Source organism: Stigmatopora argus, chromosome 2 (genome assembly GCF_051989625.1).
Source record: "Stigmatopora argus isolate UIUO_Sarg chromosome 2, RoL_Sarg_1.0, whole genome shotgun sequence".
Lineage (NCBI taxonomy): Eukaryota > Metazoa > Chordata > Actinopteri > Syngnathiformes > Syngnathidae > Stigmatopora > Stigmatopora argus.
Genome location: NC_135388.1, coordinates 3,728,300 through 3,741,241, shown reverse-complemented (window position 1 = coordinate 3,741,241; position 12,942 = coordinate 3,728,300). Strand labels below are relative to the sequence as shown.

Below are 12,942 nucleotides of genomic sequence, written 5' to 3'. Positions count from 1 at the left end.
AATTTTCTCAATGAATGTATTTAAAATGCCTTCTATTTTTTGGTAGTAGTGGCTTTTTGTAATTGCGTTTTTTATTTTTTACAAGTTAAAAAAATGTTTTTTTTTCGATTGCAACCCTTCACTAAATTAATTCATTTTTTTATTTATTTTTTATTTTTCTAATGCAAAATAAGCACATCATTCATTCATTTTCTGCACATGGGGGTGCTGGAGTCTATCCCGGCCAACAATAGGCACTAGGCGGGGGCCACCCTGAATCGGTGACCAGCCAATCACAGCGCAAAAGGAGAATCGTTGCTAGGAGCAATTTAGAGCGTTTTGTAATGAAAACATTCAAGAACAAAAAATCATAATTCATGCATGAAAGGGTTAAGAAAAGTGCCCTCCACATTTTTTGCTTGGAATTTGATATCAAATCTCACAAGCCGCTGAAGTTCCGAGATGTGGACTCCAGTTTTAAGTTGACTTAAACTGGTAATTTTACCAATTTTGGAGCATTCTGATTGATTATGTTGCAACTGGAGTCGGCGTGGGTCCGCACAAAAAAGCGTGAAATGGCGTCGCGCCACCGTGACGGAGCCTCCATTAATCATGGCCGCAGAGAGCGCTGAGAGACGAGAGCCAGATCTGATCCCAGACTTTCTCTGATCCTGAACCAAGACCTCCAGATGTTCTGGTGCCTAGACTGTATTACCAAACATGTCCACAGAGGGGCAGGGCTTAATAGCATTTCATGGAAATAGCCGGCAACAGTCACAATGCTATTTTTCCTCCTTCATTCATTCAAGGGTCGCGGGGGTGCTGGAGCCTATCCCATCCAACTACGGGCAGCCTGAATTGGTGTCCAGCCAATCGCAGGGAACAAAGAGACGGACGACCAATCATAGCTAAGGGCAATTAAGAATCTTTAACGCACATGTTTTTGGGGTGTGGGAGGAAACTGGAGTACCCGGAGAAAACCCACGTAGGCAGAACATGCAAACTCCACACAGGAAGGTCCGAATCTGGGATTGAATCCCTCAATCTCAGAACTGACACACTCACATGGACACATTTGTGTGATTTGATCAAGAAGAATAGCTTGATGCTATTTTGGGAAGCTAACTAAGAGATCATGCTACCGACTTTCACATTTTTTCTTGAGAATGATTTAGCCTTGAACCCATTTCATGCACGAGATGTTAATAACTTGGCATATTACGCACCGTACGTTAATGTCACGGCGGCACATGTACGCCAACGTGTTATGACATCATAGCGCTCGAAGGCGGAGATTACACATCACGGCAGTGGTTTATTTTTACCGATTTATAGTGCAAGTAGGACAGAAATGTGAACAGAAGTGGTCATTTATTATTTGTTGATGACATGTTTTAACACTTTCTGCCCAAAAAAACAACAATATTCAGCTGAAACTAGCAGATTTTAAACACAAAAACGTGTTAAAATTAGCCAGTTAAGCTAACAAGGCTAGCTATATGCTTCTGGTTGGGACCTTTGGATTGGCCCAATGCTCACTTATGACTTATAACAGAACAAATTATATAGAGTACATGGACACTTTAGAAGTGGAATAAACACAACTAAAACTAATGCATTTTTTTATCTGTAATTCTACGGTAAATCTGATTGGATGGCGTGCCAACGAGCAGTCTCCACCGGGCCTCGGCTACACATTTCCTTCCAGTGTCCCCGCCCCTCGTCCGAAACGTGTCCACCAATCAGCACGCGGCCCAAAATGCTGCTCTTGGTGTAGAGACGACCCTGTGGAGAATAATCCTTATAGTCAATTGGAATTTATTGAAATGATATGTCATATCGTAATAAGACTAAATCGTTTTGGATTATAGTTTGGAGTAAATATGATATTAGTTGGAAGTCTTGTTTTATCTTGCGATTAGACGGAATTGCTCCTGATGCTACGTTTTAAGACGATTATTTCGATTTTTGCATATCACACAGAAACTAAAAGAATTGTAATGGGCATAAAAGTACATTTATACCCATTTTTTTCTAAAACCTCATTCAGCATTAGAGTAAACATCTTTTATATGGACTTGTAATATTTTTACTGCAGACTTGCTTAAAGGCAGGATGTAAAATATAAAATTATATATAGTTTACATATATATAACTTAAAGAATGCATAGCACTCTATAACAGTGTTATTTAAAAAAAACAACATGGCAGGTCAAAACATTAGCTTGAGCATTGTCATTTTCGGCACTACAAAATAACTTATTAAAGTGAACTTTTTCAATTTTTTTAAAGCATTACTGTCAATCTATTGAATAATGAAATTTCCCGAATACAGGATGAATAAAGTTATCCAATCCAGATGTAGTATTTTTTTAAATTAGAGTTTGAAAAAATGCGGTCTGAACTGGGAAACAGCGCCCTCGCGCGTTCAAGCATGATTAGTACATGTAAGGGCACAACGGCTGACTGCTGCCGTCTACTGGAGGCAAGTAGAAGTGCAGCAACCTGTTCATTTTCACCAAAAACGATCGATTCAGAAGAATTTTGAATCCACACAAGAATCGTGTCATGAAATATCGTCATATATCGCAAAATCGTCTCAAGTGAAATTGCCATGAATTCCCGTGTTTCGCGTACCTGCATGACGACGAACTCGAGAAGTAACGGCAGTTGGGCGATGTCGCCAGGCGGAAGGTCGAATAAAAAAGGCGCATTCCAAACTGGACTGCAAGTGGCGACTCCTTTGGTCTCCTTGGCGCCGATCACTCGGCCATCGTGATGCAATTTGATGATCACGTAGTGGTCTGCGGAGAAAAACCCGATTTAGTGTCCGCCCGCATTATCGGTGGTCCAAAATAAATACGGCTTGCCTTTTTCAATCCACTCAAGCGCTCTAATTGGATTGTGTAATCATTTAAAAGCCACGCATCGTTTATAGCGTACGATGGCGATGACACATTCTTGGAAGCGCCGGAATCTCGTTGAGGGAAACAAAGTGGAATGAACTTGTCTAAAAAATGTCAACACTGGGTTTCTTGGTTTGCTTTCTGCGCGCCAGCGAAGCGAGACTGGAAATGAGATGGCGAGCAGACGCCAATATACGCTTACACTTGGCGACTGCACTAAGGATTATGGTCTGGGAATAATACCGTAATACCTCACCACTGAATGGGCAAGTCACATTTGGAGAGTATTTTACTGGCAATTAGGAGGTCTTTTTATAATGAATCAGAGAATAAATAATATTTAATAAGAACACTGTCCTTTTTCATCGCTGTTTTTTACCTATTGCGGCAGGTCTTGGAACCTATGGACCCCGATAAATGAGGTATTACTGTATTTGGGTTTCCATCAGTATGCTGCATTTTATTCATACTACAATACTTTTTTCCCCTATCGGCTAAAATACTGATGCTGCAACACCTGAATTTCCAACAAATAATTATCTTATGCAAAACTACTGTATTTACTCGCATATAAGCCGCCGTGTGTATAAGCCGCACCCTTAAAATTGCCTTAAAATCGCTGAATTTTCCAATTTCTCATGTATAAGCTGCCCCCTGATTCACAATTTTCACCTCCATATTCATTGTTTTAATAGGGAGTACAAATGTGTTCCTTTGAAGGGAAAATCTTAAGAAAAATAATCAAACGTGGTATTTCTGAGATACTGGATGAATCAAAAGCATATTATTAGGGTCAATATCATAAGGAATTAATTAATCCAGTATTTTTTTACTGCAAAACAGAAAATAACCAACAAATTGTAAATGTTACTACTGGTGAAAAAGAGTATAGCAAGTATTGTTCACATATAAGCCGTACCCTTGATTCAGTCATCATTTTTTTGAGTTACAAATCCGGCTTATACGCGAGAACATACGATAATAGTTTGCACTGTATTTTTTTTTTACATTTGGTATCTTTCAGACTATAAAAAAGTGCCTGATAAAAATACAGTCCTTAAAGATGTTTAGGTTCACCAAAAGTAATGCATTTATTGGCAGCAATTTCACATTATTTTTTTCAATTGTTTCGAGTAACTGGTAGGCATATCGGACTTTACGTTTGGCGTATCGTACGTTTGGCGTATCGTACGTAGTATTCCGATTTGTGGTATTACCTGGAGCTCCGGGGATGCGCGTTAGCTTGGCCAGTTGCTCGGCTTTACGGACCATCACCTTGATGCGGCCGGCCGACGCCTGATACTGGAGCAGCACAAAAAGCTGGCCTAGCGACCGCGGCGGACACAGCGAGCTCTTCCTGCCGGCGCAGGTGTCCTGCGAGCTCACGCTCTGGGGAAAAGGAACGAACACAGGAACAGGTTTTGGATCAAAATCACACTCGGGAATCTTTGAGTCCAGCAGATGTTTGTCTTCACGCTCCGAGGCGCAACCACGCATGAGTTGTTGTTACATCATATCCTGTCCACACTTATTGTTTTACTCCAGCTAGCATGATGGGACGTCATCGTTTCGCCTTGTTGGCTACGTGTTGACTCATGCAAAGTGCTCAATAGGCAGTGCAGTAATACCTCGTTTATCACGGTTGAAAGGTTCCAAGATCTGCCGCAATAGCTAAATAACCGCGATGTGTTTTTATGGAGTCTATTTAATATTATTTGAATTTCAAAAACCCTTTGTGTACTATATATTAATCCAAGCTAATTTAAATGTGTTTGTTCGGTTACTAGTGCGTTGCCGTGGATAAAGTCCCTCCACCTCGGTGTATGTCGCTCTCTCTCTCTCTCTCTCTTTGTCTTGTTGGAAAGATGGACTTTGCTAGTAAATGGAACGGAGTGTGTGGGTGGGGGGGGGGGGGTTTATGCCTGGCGTCTACGTCAGCGCCGTCGCAACTCGTGCGTGGGTCCAAACACATCGATCAATTCCGATCGGGAGGAAAGAGCAATAGTGGCTTTCACAGAAATGAGCTTTGACTCGCCAGTTGTCAGCAATTTATTCATGGCTTCCCTCGCAAATGTTCAATCAGAGCGCCATGCCAATTGGCTGCTCTTTTTGACCGTGACAAACAACTGTGCTACATTAGGCTAAAGGAATTGTTGATTTGATGCAATGAAGCGACACAGATGGAACATAGTGCAAAAATCCTATGTGAATTAAAATATATGACATATGTTCTTAGCAATGATTAGATTTTTTTTTGAATTATTAAGCCTTTCCAAAGCTATCATTAGCGTAACCCATTGACTGCCATGTGAAAGTATGTTCGTAAAAGAGGGAAATTGATATTTTAAAAAGCTATGAATAGCAATACACGTCCAATCCATTTCAATTTAACCCACGGATAAAATTAATATGATGTCTATAATGCTCTCAATGGCCGTCAAATAGTCGTTAAGGTAAGTCAAGTCACAAGAGATTTGCAAAACAAAACCGTAAAATTCCCAGATTCACACACTCCAAACTTATTTGATTTTTTAGCATTGGTCCACTTCTATTTATTAGAAATTATTTTTTGTAGTTTAATTATTTTTTATTAAGTGCTATTTTATTTAGAATTATTCATTCATACATTTGCTGGAAGGATCGTGGGGGTGCCGAATCCTATCCCAGCTGACTTCAGGGAACCTGACGGGCACAGCCAATCACAGAGCACGAGGAGACAAAGGACAACCAATCATAGCGAGGGGAAATTTACACTGTTCAACCAGCTAGCCTAGCCTAGCATGAATGTTTTTGGGATGTGGGAGGAAACCGGAGTACCCGAAGATAACCCACGCAACATGCAAACTCCACTCAGTGAGGACCGACCAGGGATCGAACCCACAACCCCAAAACTGTCAGGCCGACACACTAACCAATCACCTGCCGGGTTGCCTAACCAAGGGTGTCAGACTCGGGTTGGTTGGCGGGCCGCTTTAACGTCAACTTGATTTCACGTGGGCCGGACCATTTTAGATATAATATTTAGATTTTTTTATTTTTATAGATGGATTAAAAGCCCTGAATATTCAGTTTTTTATAGATCTAAAACAATGTTTATTTTAGCTTTTTTAAATAATTTTTTAGATTTTACAAAATGATTTTTGAACTCAAAACACAGAAAAAATGGATTAAATGCTATTTTTATGGGACAAGCCTCCGCATTTACCGTTAAAAAAAAACCTACCTTCTTGAGCTTGCTTTTGACGGGACTGAGCTGCCTGGTGCACGTAACCGCGGTGTCCGCTTCCCAATCCAGTCGCTGGCACGGCATCTCCACCACGCCCAGCGCCACCTCCCGCAGTCCCGAAAAGTCCCGACCGTAGACCTCCAGCCTCAACGTGCAGGAGCGTAGCCTCTCCACGGAACCGGCTCGAAGGGCCACGCTCTGCGAGTCGGGGCCGAAACTGCTCCGCCGGGAAACCACCCGCTGCGGCGACGGGCACAGCGGAGGCAAGCTGGCCCTCACCAGGACTCGCTTGCCCCGCCTCCTGCCGCTCAGCCCCAGAATGTTGACCACCAGGGTACCGCTCGAGGAGTAGAGCAGGGAAAAGTGGAGCGAGGGGGCCGGCTCGGCGGCTTTGGGCGCCGGGATGGAGCCGTAGCGTGCGGGGGAAGGCGTGGCCCGCTGGCTGAGACCTTCCCCGGTTACAGTGCTTCGCCGGGTCCTCGCCTGGCTCCAGTTTTGAGGGCGCTCCAGAGGAGCGGCGGGAGAACTGAGGCGGCGAATCGGAGACGAACGCCCGGAATCGAACGCCAGGTCGCTGAGATCGTCCTCGGACGGGGACGAGCTGCTTTTGGAGGAAGCAAAGTCCAGCGAGTTGCCGTCCAGTTCTTCGTACTGTTGACGGACGGGCCTGGTGGACAGCGTCGGCGCGACCGTGGCGGTCACTCGCTCGGTCAGCCGAGGCCGCGGCGTGCCCATCTCCTCGTCCACGGGTGGCACAACCTTCTTGGGCCGGCAGCGAAGGATTAAGGCGAGGACCAAGCAGTAGCAGAAGACGGCCAGGAGGACGGCCAGTAGGATCTGCAAAGGAACTGGAGGCAAAAAGGAGATTTTTCGTGGAGCTCTGACTTGGGTTCGATTCCCAATCAGCGGCGGTGTGACTGTGGACATGAGCGGTTGTCCTTTCTCCCCTCGTGCCCTGTGATTGACTGACTACCAATTCAAGGTGGATACTCGGACGTTTGGTCGCCGGACGTTTGGTCGCCGGACGTTTGACAACATGACAGAGTTGAAACCAGCTCTCAAAACTATATTCATGAGAGAGAGAGTTTAATATCTAAATATCTACTGTTGAAACCAGCTCTCAAAATTATATTCACCTGGGCGACCAAACGTCCGGCGACCAAACGTCCGGCGACCAAACGTCCGGGCAACCAAATGTCCGGCGACCAAATGTCTGGCGACCAAACGTCCGGGCGACCAAACGTCCGGGCGACCAAACGTCCGGCGACCAAACGTCCGGCGACCAAATGTCCGGGCGACCAAACGTCCGGCGACCAAACGTCCGGCGACCAAACGTCCGGCGACCAAAGGTCCGGTCATGTTCAAGGTGTCCCCCGCCTGCTCCCCGAGGTTGGCTGGGATAGGCTCCAGCACCCCCGCGACCCTCGTGACCACAAAGGGACGGACAACCATTCACACCTAGGGGCAATTTAAAGTGCTTGACCAGACTGCCATGCATGTTTTGGGGATGTGGGAGGGAAACCGGAGTACCCGGAGAAAACCCATGCAAGCCCCGAGAGAACATGTTTCCAAAAACGTGGTATTTATTATACATACAAATGATATTGTATGTTTTCCAAAACGTGGTATCATACATATCTGTACGATAATTATTTTTTTAATGACTTTTGTGGAAGGTTGGCATTAATTGGACACATTTACCTTTCACAACACTATTTAGCTGATTTTTGTTTTTTGTTTTAAATAGTGTGTGTTCTAATTGTACCACCTAATAAGCGGAAGTACCAGAAGAAGGAAACAAATTCAAACAAATTTATAGTCATTATATAATAAGCGTTTTACTTGCCGTTCATATACTTTAACAGAAAAAGTACAGCCGCCTCCGACATAAAAAAAAAAATCTTTAAAAATCCCATGTTATCTCAAATCAGTTCTTTTACTGGCTATAGTTGCTAAAAAAAATAATGCTATTAACATGCCCAGCAACAATTCCACCTATGAAAGATGATTTATGGCAAAGTAATAGAAAATAAGAACCACCAATATATACAATCAGATATAACCATAGCAATACCGATACTCTAATTACATAATTCTCAAGAGGAAATGATCTATTGGTCAAACATTAAAATAGATTTTCAAACAAACACCACAACAACAACAAAATTGAAAAAAATACCTTATTTTATCATGCTACAATAATATCTCAGCCCAATTCCTCTTTTGGGAATTCCCCATGCAATAAATGTAAAAACACATTTAAATCACTATGTGTCTTAATATCTTAATATTTTTAATCCTGAAACTCCAAAAGGCTTTTCTTATGGATCCATTACAGTCGAAATGAAACAAAAAAAATAGTTCTTACCGGGCAAGATGTAGTGTGTCATGTTTGCGTCTGCCAGTCTGCAGTGTTGAGTCAGTGTATGCCCACTAAGACCATCATGATGCTCACTTATACACACACATACACGCACCGCCACACACACACACTCAAAAGACTGGCTGAGTGAGTTTAGATTTATTCCAGCGATGAACTCCAGACCTGACTGAATACTCTGCATGCTCACTTCCTGTTTTCCTCCTCTCCCAATTTCTATCCATCCCATTCATTTAAATCATACTGGTTATACTGGGTAGCTAATTAAGTGGAGTGTGATAAATGTCTAGCCAAATTAAACCCCTCTATTTAGGCACTCTTTTAAATAATAATTAACTGTGAATGTAAAAGGATTTTATCCAGTGTGGCTTTTTTGGTGTATTTTTTGCCCTTTATTAAACATTTTACCATATATTCAGATTCTAAAGTAAATTGTAAGCAGACACCTCCATTTTTTTTAGATTATCAAATACTAAGAATCTTCCGTAGTCTTTACCCAACTACTAAATAGGCATTTTGTATGAAAACTACGAAATTTTAAAAAATAAAATCAAGCAATTGTGTCAGCAATTTACATACAAATAAATTAAAATATTGAAAGTTTTCATTTTTGGCTGGCCATTTTATCTTTCCATAACGATTAATTTCGAAGCACAACGTCGTATTCTAATAAGTTTTGCTTTTCTGCACGTTCTCAAAACGTTCAATTATTTTGAAAGTGAAGAACCGTGCTCACTTCCGTGTCCTTTCTTGTTAGTGTAGACGTGTTAACTATGTACACAAAACGAAAACGTGATTAATAGTTTATTTTTATTTTCTTGCGGTAATGAACTATTGAAAAAAAAAGGAAACTATTTGAAAAGCATTAGAAAATGAGATAATATTGAGCATTTTTGTACGATTCACTGGTAAATGTCAAAACTTGTACTTCGCCGCCCAGACAGTAAGTGGCACTATTCTGCTCCTGTGAATGGAGAATGAAGAAAACTAAAGTCGTCGGTTAAAAAGCGCATGCGCAGTCAATAGTGAAACCGGCTCTGCTTGAGACAAACCATGCAACCTGTCTGTCTTTTCCTCAACATTGACGGGTACTTTTATAACAACAATTAGGCAACCGTTAAGATGTTATAACGCGTGTGAATCTACATTTATATGTTTTGTGACGTTTTGAGCCCAGTCGTTTTGAATTTGGACGAATAGTTTTATTATTTGCCGAGGTGAAGAATGGCAAGTTCCATTAGTTTTCCACTCTTGAGACCGCGCGACTTGTGCGCATGCGTGAATGAGGATTACTTAAAAGAGTATTAAGTTTATTTTGGTTGGGGTGTTATTATTCTGCACATTTTTTGTTGAACAATACATTTGTATGACTGGAATTGCTTTATTTTTGCTGAAATATTCGTTGGGAAGGGGACTTAGATGATTGTTTTATTTTGATAAGGCTTTGTTAATATTAAAACGTTGAGAAAGTATCACATTTATTTAATTATAAATCACACTTTTTGTACTTATAATAATAATCGGACATAGGCTTTGTCATCATCATTGACTCGACAAAAGCCTAATTGTTATCATACACCATACTTCCGTTTGTAGTCAGCGCTTCTCCAGGAGGGAAGGCCTAAAATGTCACGCGACAACGCACACCGGCAAGAAACCTTTCATTGCTCCCTTTGTGACAAGAGGTTCTCGAGAAGGGAAAGCTTGAAATATCAGGCGAGATCGCACACCGAACATACTCAGCCATATGTTTACCTACAGTAGACTTAGTAAGTGCCCCAAAGTCACAGAGAAAAAGTATCTAATTGGGGCAGAGCTTTTGCAAAAGGACAATTGTTTAAAAAAAAAAAAAACACACAGTTTAAAGAATAAGATCACATTAGGAATGTATATTAGTTTTCAGAACTTTATTGATCACTGCTTTTCATACCAGGACACTCATGTTCCTTAACCTGCAACCTGAAAATGAATCTCTGATCACAAATTAAGCAGGAGAAAGGTTTTTCAACTGTGTGCGTCCTCGCGTGTCTTCGTAAGTTTCCCAAGTAAGTGAAGCGTCGTCGACAAACCGAGCAGAGAAAAGATTTCTCTGCCCCGTGTGATTTTTTGTGAATTTTTAAGGTATCCTTCCGGGCGAATATTTGACCGCAAACTGAGCAGGAGAACGGCTTCTCCCCAGTGTGTGTTGTCGCGTGGCGTTTGAGGGCTCCTTGCTGAGTAAATTTCTGACCGCAGAGTGAGCAGGAAAAGGGTTTCTCCCCAGTGTGCGTTCTGGCATGTCGTCTTAAACTTCCGCTTTCGGTGAAGCATTGGCCGCAATCGGAGCAGGAGAACGGTTTCTCCCCGGTGTGTGTCCTCGTATGCTTGTTCAAGTGCTCTTTCTGCACAAATCTTTCCCCGCACACGGAGCAGGTGAAAGGTTTCTCTCCTGTGTGCTTCCTCGTGTGTGACCTCAAACTTCCACTCTGAGCGAAGCGTTGACCACAAAATGTGCAGGAGAAGGGTTTTTCTCCTGTGTGTATTCTTTCGTGGGATTTTAAACTGCTGCTGCGTGCGAAGTGCTGACCGCAAACTGAGCAGGAAAGACGTTTCTCCCAGGTGTGCGTTTTCACGTGCGCGTTCAAGTGCGTCCTCTGAGTGAATCGTTGACCGCACACGGAGCAGGGGAATGGTTTCTCCCCAGTGTGGGTCCTGACATGACTTTTTAAGGTCCCCTTACTGGAGAATCTTTTACCACAAATGGAGCAGACAAACGGTTTCTCGCCAGTGTGCGCTCTCGCGTGGCGTTTTAGAACGGACAGTTTTGGGAATCTTTTTCCGCAGACGGAGCAGACAAAAGGTTTCTCGCACTGAGTGCATTCGGGGAGTTTGTCACGGCGACCCGTCTCATGACCTTGTCGCTCTTCATCATCGGCGTGAGGCGGGGGTGACGCTGCGTAGTCGCTGTCCGACAGCGGCGCTGTGTGGTTTTGTGCTGGGGATCTTCCATGACGGACTCCATCAATTTCCAGCAATTGACAGCTACTACGAGGCTCCGCCCCTACGTTGACTTTAATCCGATCTTCGTTCGTTAAAGCGACGCAAGTCAGTTTGGCCATGTCCTCCTGCTCTTCTTTGATAAATGGCGACTCTTCCTCTTTGACGGCAGCCGATCGCGGCTGCTCCTCAACGTGAGGGGGCCGAATCTGAAGTAGCTCCTCCTCCTTTTCCCCTTTAATGTGAAGAGGTAGGTACATTTCCTCTTCCTGCTTGATGTGAGGAGGACAATGTGCTTCATTCGTATCTGCAGGACATGAGAGAACCAATGTTTATGGTTTGGGAAAGTCAATTTAATATCAAGTTGTAGTAGGAAAGCTATAAAAGGCTCCTGGAAACTTTGATCTTGTTGGTTATTCAATAGTTAATATGATTGGATGGGATTTTTCGTACCGTGTACGTTTGTAAATGTAGTTTCATTACTGTAGCATTTAGCGTCATAATTAGGCTAAACTCGTCATACCCAAAGTTGTCAGCAGGTGGCAGAGCACAATGAGTGTTATTTTATCGAATCTGTTCCGGTATATTTCCATTTTGTTCTGTCAACAGAAATATACTGAAACTGATTCAATAAATAAATAACACCCGTGCTATAATTGTTACGAATGTAACGTACTTAAAAGTGAACTAACCTGCTCTGTGTAGTACAACCCGCGGCTGCATGTTGATAACCACATCCAGCAGTCGTGGCTCTTCTTTAACGTCAAAAAGTTCATCTTCTAACTTCACTGCTGCTCTATTTTTCGAGTACATTTCAAACCCTTTTGGTTTGGGGTTCGCCTAGGGCGATATTTTGATGTCCAACCCGTGCCGTTGTTAGCGGCTAAGCTAGGCCGCAAAGCGCCAACTAGCGACTAGTTTTACAAAAAAAAGAAATCGTCTTTCTTTTCTTTCATTTGGCGCCCTTCTTGCGTCGGGTCCATTCAATGGCTAACGCCTAATCCCTGATCTCAATGATTAAGACATAAAAATGTTTGAAATCGGGCATTTTTTGTTATTTCAAAGTCCAAGCTCTCGTGACTCGGACGTTACACGGTCGACTGTTTCTGTCTTAAAATGGCCGCCGAATTGATGACTTATATCCTGTCTGCCATCAGAGGGCATACCCCATCTATTGGAAATTATCTATGGCCTTTACAGTGCCGTTGAGTGTGGCGTGCTAGTCGGGTTCCCTAGACTGCCAGCAAATTTATAATTTGAGACTTCTATCTTCCACAAGGAAAATCCTCAATAATATCAAATTATGGCGTTAAATCTGATTATCAACACTACCAACCCGCCTCTAGGTGAGTTTTTACTTTTTGTTAATTTTTTTTAACCTACGAGTGACAGCTAGCTAGGTTGCTAACTAGCTATAATTAGCACGAATACGTGTCAAAGTCTGCCATAAAATCCAGGCTTCGAAGTGGCCTTTT

At 42.7% G+C, this 12,942-nt stretch overlaps 3 protein-coding genes across 6 annotated transcripts in view; 1 reads left to right on the top strand and 2 right to left on the bottom strand.

Moving 5' to 3' along the window:
* Positions 1–1,392: 1,392 nt before the first annotated feature.
* Positions 1,393–8,694, bottom strand: LOC144067940 (uncharacterized). The gene is made up of 5 exons (XM_077592034.1): positions 8,480–8,694; positions 6,109–6,959; positions 4,103–4,274; positions 2,617–2,783; positions 1,393–1,764 (listed from the first exon to the last, which is right to left on the bottom strand). Exons 1-5 carry the CDS (start codon positions 8,673–8,675, stop codon positions 1,615–1,617), a joined length of 1,536 nt encoding a protein of 511 aa, XP_077448160.1. The 5' UTR covers positions 8,676–8,694; the 3' UTR covers positions 1,393–1,614.
* Positions 8,695–10,377: 1,683 nt separating this feature from the next.
* On the bottom strand, positions 10,378–12,661 carry LOC144066327 (uncharacterized). The gene is made up of 2 exons (XM_077589785.1): positions 12,160–12,661; positions 10,378–11,774 (listed from the first exon to the last, which is right to left on the bottom strand). The coding sequence occupies exons 1-2, from the start codon at positions 12,278–12,280 to the stop codon at positions 10,399–10,401; spliced, it is 1,497 nt and encodes a 498-aa protein (XP_077445911.1). The 5' UTR covers positions 12,281–12,661; the 3' UTR covers positions 10,378–10,398.
* The window catches only part of eprs1 (glutamyl-prolyl-tRNA synthetase 1), a 96,181-nt gene continuing 95,879 nt past the window's right edge, over positions 12,641–12,942 (top strand). For 3 of the 4 annotated variants that reach the window (XM_077589747.1, XM_077589752.1, XM_077589739.1), the window contains exon 1: positions 12,641–12,813. In XM_077589747.1, coding sequence (XP_077445873.1) covers positions 12,771–12,813 — 43 coding nt within the window. In that variant the 5' untranslated portion in view covers positions 12,641–12,770. The remainder of the gene's footprint in view (positions 12,814–12,942) is intronic. The other variant, XM_077589749.1, reaches the window with a different exon arrangement.

What these genes read in the sequence shown, in the direction of transcription:
- LOC144067940 (XM_077592034.1), bottom strand. Translation starts at nt 8,675, where the DNA reads ATGCAGAGTATTCAGTCAGGTCTGGAGTTCATCGCTGGAATAAATCTA. An exon ending in GACACACTACATCTTGCCCG is followed by an intron (nt 6,960 to 8,479) that starts GTAAGAACTATT and finishes TTTTGCCTCCAG; the next exon opens with TTCCTTTGCAGATCCTACTG. An exon ending in GCGCATCCCCGGAGCTCCAG is followed by an intron (nt 2,784 to 4,102) that starts GTAATACCACAA and finishes TTTTCTCCGCAG; the next exon opens with ACCACTACGTGATCATCAAA.
- LOC144066327 (XM_077589785.1), bottom strand. Translation starts at nt 12,280, where the DNA reads ATGTACTCGAAAAATAGAGCAGCAGTGAAGTTAGAAGATGAACTTTTT. An exon ending in GGTTGTACTACACAGAGCAG is followed by an intron (nt 11,775 to 12,159) that starts GTTAGTTCACTT and finishes CATGTCCTGCAG; the next exon opens with ATACGAATGAAGCACATTGT.